At 44.5% G+C, this 6,622-nt stretch overlaps 1 protein-coding gene across 1 annotated transcript in view; it reads right to left on the bottom strand.

The window, feature by feature from the left end:
* Window positions 1–3,293: 3,293 nt before the first annotated feature.
* Window positions 3,294–6,622, bottom strand: part of LOC112118358 (sushi domain-containing protein 1) — a 95,148-nt gene continuing 91,819 nt past the window's right edge. The window contains exon 19 of the mRNA XM_029914337.1: window positions 3,294–3,617. Within this exon, the coding sequence (XP_029770197.1) occupies window positions 3,450–3,617 (168 nt within the window). The 3' untranslated portion in view covers window positions 3,294–3,449. The remainder of the gene's footprint in view (window positions 3,618–6,622) is intronic.

Consider the following 6,622-nt stretch of genomic DNA (forward strand, 5'->3'; position numbering starts at 1 on the left):
AAAACCATGAGATTTTTCTTCTTTCAACAGACATTCTATGGATGGAACGTGTCCAGCCTTGTTGCGCTCTGGTTATTCGCAGCAGTAAATAGGCCCCAATCCTGTGAGTTGCTGAGTATGTTCCCACTTCTCCAGTAGAAGTCACAATGATTTCAGGCTGTGCGGCACCTTACATGATCAAGCCTATAGAAACTGGTTTATTCCTCTATTATAAATATTTATCATTTGCATGACAGTAGTGCCTCTCCAACAAGATCAGGGCCCCATTGTGCTATGTACTGTTCAAAAACAACAGAGGCAGTCCCTGCCTTAAAGTGTTTAAACTTTAAATAGACACAGAGAGGTGACATGACTTGCCCAAAGTCACACAGGAGACTAGTGGCTGGTCTCCTGTTTCCTAGTCCTGTGCCCTATCCACTGGACCATACTGCCTCTATGTTCCCGATTCTGCATCATTGATGCCAATGTTAATTTATCTGTTCACTTCAACAGAAGTAGGCACAGTTTCTTTCACAGTGCACTGTGGGTCCTTTGGGATCCTATTCTGTGCGAGGCTGTGCCGTGAACTCCCACTGACTTCACTATGAGTAAAGGCTGCTCAGCACCTCCCATAGGATTGGAACCCGGGTGAAACAAGGCAGAATTTATGCACATACTTTATGTAGCATATATTTTCATTCATTTTGTTCTTAATTATCTTCAGTAATGGAAAAAAGATGTCTAGGGTTCGAGTTAAAATTTAAACAAAATGCAAAATAAAGTAACAATAATGCAACAAGAATAATTAAGCTCTTCTGTTCTTAATTAGTGAAGGAACAAATTACCAGCTCCCAATCAGTGGCACAGTAAGGGAGTTCTTACTGAGCTGCTGATGGTTGGAGACTTGTTATTATAAGGGCAGATTTTGAAATATTTTGAGATCTTCAGTTAAAAAGGTGCTATTGAAGTATGGCTATTGCATTAGATAGGTGTGAACTGATCTGAAAATTTTTACTTCTGGGGGGATTCTGTGCCACTGCGCATGCGCAGAATTTATGTCTCCTGCAGATTTCTTTGCTTCCCCACAGAAAAATGACTTTCTGACTGGGAAGCAAAGGGAAGCCACAAGAGCCATCATGTGACCCCCTCCAGCAATATGTTTTGGGTGCCCAGGGCAGCTGTCAGAGAGGTCAATCACTGTGGGACAGGGGGGCAGGACTGGGGAAGACCTGGCTGATGGCGCCTACCCTGCCCTGGGCTCAGCTGCTAGTCTGGCTGGACTGGGGAGGACCGGACTTCATCTTCTCCTGCACAGTATCCGGGACTGGGTCAGACCCACCCCCAGATTTCTCCCCCAGCTGCAGGAAGCTCTGCAAACTCCCTCTCCCCTCCCCCTGCTTCCTGCACCCATTGCTCCTTAGCTGCAAGGGGAGGGATCCCCGTACAGGGAACTACTCCATACGTCCAACCCCCATGCATCTAGACCCCCCCATACCCAGACCCTCCCACTGAGCCTCATCCCCCATGCACTTAGGACTCCCTCCCAATGAGCCCCACTCCCTCTGCACCTGGACCTCCCAATGAATCCCACATACCCAGACCCCTGCCAAGCTTTATCCCCCCATACCCAGACTACCCCCCCCCCCCCCGCTCCCCCCCCCTTCACGTGGATCTGCCTGCGGAGTCCCATTACTGTTGCACCCAGCGTGCCCCACACAGAACCCTCTGACCCCACACCTGGATCCCCCCCACAGTAAACCCTCCACACTTGGATCCTGCCTTGCTGAGCCTGCCTGCCCACACCTGGTGCATGTGGCAGGGCCCTGGGGTGTTTCTGGGGCAGGTCCGGTCCTTGTGCTGTGTCAGGGTTGGGTGCTGAGTCCGTGTCCTGTGGGGAGCTGCACAGTGATCTTCCATCTCTGAGCAGCCAGTGACCTGTGCTCCTCAATGCCATGCTGGAGCCTCCACTTTTATTTGAAAAATAAAATTTGCTGAATGTTAAAATACTGTGTGCAAAATTTTTAATTTTTTGGCACAGAATGCCCGCAGGAGTATCCACACCACATCCGCACCACACCTGCACCAGTATCCACAAGCTGAGAATAAAAAGGTTCCCTTGTCATTTTCAATTGCAGTTTGCCTCAGCCAGTAGCAACAGACTCCTGAAGTCTGTAATACTTTACATTTTAAAATAACCTCTTTTAGTGCTAAAAACAGCACAACCAAAAACAGAGATAGTGTGACTAAACCTAAAACACCCTTCAAAGAGTGGTCAGAAACACATGAAAACAAACAAAAAGATTACTGTGTACACCCTGATACAGAATACGAAAGCAAACATACATCAAAAACAATCATAACTTGAAAAAACAAGACAACACAGGGCTAAAAATTAAGATCTTTTTATTTCACTAGTTAGCATGATTTTGCTATCATTCTGGAGTGACTTCTGAACAGGAACTGAAGTAAAATCAAAAGTACTTGAAACTTTCTTATACAGGAAAAATTCACTAATCCTGAATGCATCACAACAAATTGGCTGATTTTATCCATATCAGGTTATATTAACTAGATGTTACATTAAACATGTGATCTTCATGATTCTCCACAACTGTAAATTATGACAGAAGTATAGAGATGAAATAAATTGCAATTGAAGACATGTAGCTCCTTATTAAAAAAAAATCACAAACCATTAATGCTGCACAGTTGATTAGCACACTGCACTTAAGTCAATGTTATATAGGTGCATGTAGTATTTTGTAGTTTACTGCAGTAATCCTTAATACCTCCTGAACACATCTGTTTGGTAACACATATTTAAGTGTGATTACTCAACTCTATAACACTTTTAAACTTTTTATTGAAGCTACACTTACTTTTAATGGATTGAGCTTTCTATTTGGTCATGCAACAGCTGCTTTTTGGTTTTAACTTGGGGGGGAGGGGCTAGTGTTCTCTGACATTCTAAAACAGATTATGGACCTAATTGATTTTCAAAGAGCAATTTGCTCTTTGAGTAATCCCATTGAAATCAACGGGACCATTTGTGGAGTCAAGTTTACTCATTGTGAGGGTATCAGAATACTGTCTGGCCTTAAAAGAATTCTGTTCTTTCATTTGAACTATATATTACTAACAGTAACAACATACTCCAAGACAGCTGTTATACTGGGTACCCACATTTCTAGGAGGGTTAAAAGCTTTTCACCTGTACATAGAGGCTTGGAAATGTCCTTGCACGTTTCTTCTGACATACACACCTTGGTGAAAGTCCTAAACTGCGCTAAAAGTAATGAAGAAACCAAGGAAGGCCTGAGTATCTCACTTTCCATTTCAAACGCCAACTGTTCATGTAGTCGTTGGCGTAGGGTGTGCAGATACAGTAAAGGGCAGTGCAGTATTGATGTAACAAAGAGATTCTGGATTCTCTCTCCTTCTGTCTTCTAGGCAAATGGGAGATGAATGCATTACAGAAGAGACACACTTTCAATCTCTAGGAAAGATGATGCAATACCCCCTCCTGCAGCATCCATGGTAGTCTCATAGGATACTCCTTTGGCCAGTGCAGCTGGAGGTATATGGACTGTGCTGTGGAGATAAGAACTGGTGAGGGAGAAAGGAAAAAAAAAATCTAGGTAAACAAATATTCAAATAAGAATTCAAGCACAGAACTTACAGGAGAGCTAGTTTCTATTTATAAGATAAACAGGCAAGAAGGTTTCTATAGAGCTCTGAAGATGGAAGGCACTATATAAATGCTGAACTTTACTACGACTGTATAGTAATAGAAGGAGAGTACTCTAAGAGCGGAAATGTCCTGTGAAGAGCACCGCCCTACTTTAACCTGGGCACCGACAGAGCTCAGGTACAAACACAGCTTACAAGAGTGCTGCAGTCTTGCCACTAAACTTCTGTGTCTGTATGGGCATCGGCAGACAGCAGGAAGCCCAATGTCAGCAGTGAGTAACAGATGGAGGTGAGGGAAGGACAGGAAATTCTAATAATAAGCAAATTTGGGCTAATGCATACTTTAAAGTTATTTTTGAAAAAATAAGGTATATTCTCTATGGCTGTAAACACCTCAGAGTGCAAGCTCTCTTCCTGAGCCAGATTTGGAAAGCACTTACTGCCATGGGTGAGCAGTTATTCAGACGAACAGCCCCAGTGAAGCCAATAAGCAGTCTTTAGAATGAATTCAAAACCTGGTCCGCTATCATAAGGTCATTCGGACACCCAAGCCACTCGGCACTTACATGATGATGCTGGTCAAAGGGAGCTCTCTCTGGTGTTAGAAGCCACAGAAATAATAACGCAACTGCTGGGATTCCCTCTGACACCATTTCCAGAACCCCTTGTCCAGTTCTGGGAGAACACTTCAGGTTCCTTTATTTGGCATACCGCAAAGCTATGCTGAGTTGACCAGACTCAAGCGTAGGGGGTGGGGATAGGGGGTACCACACATCCAAAGTTACACCAAACTCTTCCTTTATATCTATTTACACATCAAATTGCATTTGCAATTCTTTACACCACACATTTTTGGATTGGCTTGCTTACTTGCAGGAACCAATCCCTGTACAACATGCTCTGTCCATGTGCTGTTCACATGTTACATTCTGTGTTTATCTTGCCCATAGTCCCTAGCATCCAGGTGTTGCTGCTTATCTTAGCTAGCACAGACATCCTCACTCCAACATGCAGTTTGTCAAGCCCCTATTTACAACTTAACCTTCCATTCACCTTCTCAATTATGCCCACTAAGAAATGAGGCAAGTTACTTATGTCAAGCCAGGCCTACACCAACACCAAATGAAGGCTAGCAATAGATAAAATCACACAAAACGCTCATTTGCTATATGAAATTAGTCAGCACTGCTATGTTTTCACTGCTTCTATTGCTGCACTGACAGCAAAATACAAGGGTTACAGCTGTGGCAGACTTTCTCTGCCTCAAGCTGACCTGTTCCGTCTTAGCAGAGAGGAAGGACCAAGCATTCAATTGCAATTTAACAACTACTTAATACTAACAAAAATCAAACAAAGGCCCGAAGGCCCGAAGTCCAAAGGAAGAAACCGCTAGCTCTTGCCACGCAAGAGAGGCGCTCCGACTGACTACCCCGGGCGGTAAGAAGGAACTGAGAGGGCATGGGCCAGCGGTGGCTGATATACCGCGGTGTGAGTGTGGCACGCTGGAGGGCACCATAGCCGGCCCTACGTGTACCGCTAAGGCAAAAATCTCCGACGGCCGCGAACATGGGAGCGCGCACCTAGAATGGAATCGACACGAGCAAGCACTTGGAGTAGAAATCTTGTTACTGTGCCCATTCCCAGTGCTTGATTTTCTCCCAGGAGATAGACAATGTGGTAGATTGATACTTACAGAAAGTAGGGATACTTGGTACCCATGAACACGGGGACTGTTATACCCAGAGGTGGGGAGGGTATCCAGGACAGAGGGGATATGGGGTTTCCACTCTCTGTCCCTCTCAGACATTCCTTTGGGAAAGGGCCAGCCTCAACCTCTACCAGAGGCCCCATGAAAACAGGCTGCTCAGGGAATGTCAGGGGATTCTCCATCTCCCTTGACCTACTCTGGTCCACTGCCCCGATGAAGAGACAACTGCCGACTCCTTGTTCTGCCACAACACCCCTTGGGCTGACTTTCTGCTGCAAGTGGCCCCTGTGTCAGAAGGCAGCACAGATCCTGGAAATGATTCTAGTCCAGTTTACTTGGAAGATTGGTTTAGGCCCAACACCCTATTCCAAAAACATTAAAAAACCTGCAGTACTTTGTGAAGTTCATCGTAATGCTTTGCTGCCAAGGGAACATGGCTATCGCTTTCCTCCTGAAATACTGCCAAGAGCACAGCCAGGCTTTGGAACCTTCGCTGTGGAATTTAGATCACAAGAATCTAATTAAAACGTAGCCAACCCCAAATAATCCCTCTCCCTTCTGCTCCCCATCTCTTTATGAAATGAAACTCTCTCTCATGCCATTCTATTTCTGAATGCCAAATAAGCAGCTTAATTGATCAGAACGCTGTATCTCACCACCCAGAAATCACCGGCAACTGGCCTCTCATGTGATACATAAGTGAGAAGAATGGCAAATTCCAGAGAGAAAAAAGTTTGGGCAAAGACATATTTAGAGCTACAATTAAATTTTTATTAAGGAGCATTTTACTCATAAACCTCCCCCCGCCCCACAGGATTACAGAACAAAATAATGTGTTTTGCCTTGGAAGAAGGGCAGTTTTAAAGCTACTGTCCCTGCATGAAGGATCATCTCCAGCCCATGTTCTAAGCAGCCACTTTAACAATCTCCCCAAGATTTTACCATAATTTTTGTTCAACGTTTCATTAAAGGCCCACCTCTACTAAGCCACTGAGTTTTACTATTCCTTTGGATGGCTCCTTACAACAAAATTAGGATGTTTGTAACGGTGACGATTGTAGGTGAACCAACAGATCAGAGGTATGGACATGACAGCAGTGTTGCCATTAAGAACGGCTACTTTATTCTCAGAACAGCACCAGCATAACTTCATTTATCTATCCGCCATTCAACTGAAACCGCTGTGATCTGAAGCTTTGATGAGAACTGCTTTCCCATTCCCTCTTCTAGTTAGATGAACCCCCA

This window comes from Terrapene carolina, unplaced genomic scaffold (assembly GCF_002925995.2).
Source record: "Terrapene carolina triunguis isolate 2854851 unplaced genomic scaffold, T_m_triunguis-2.0 Scaffold35098, whole genome shotgun sequence".
NCBI classification, from domain to species: Eukaryota; Metazoa; Chordata; order Testudines; family Emydidae; genus Terrapene; species Terrapene triunguis.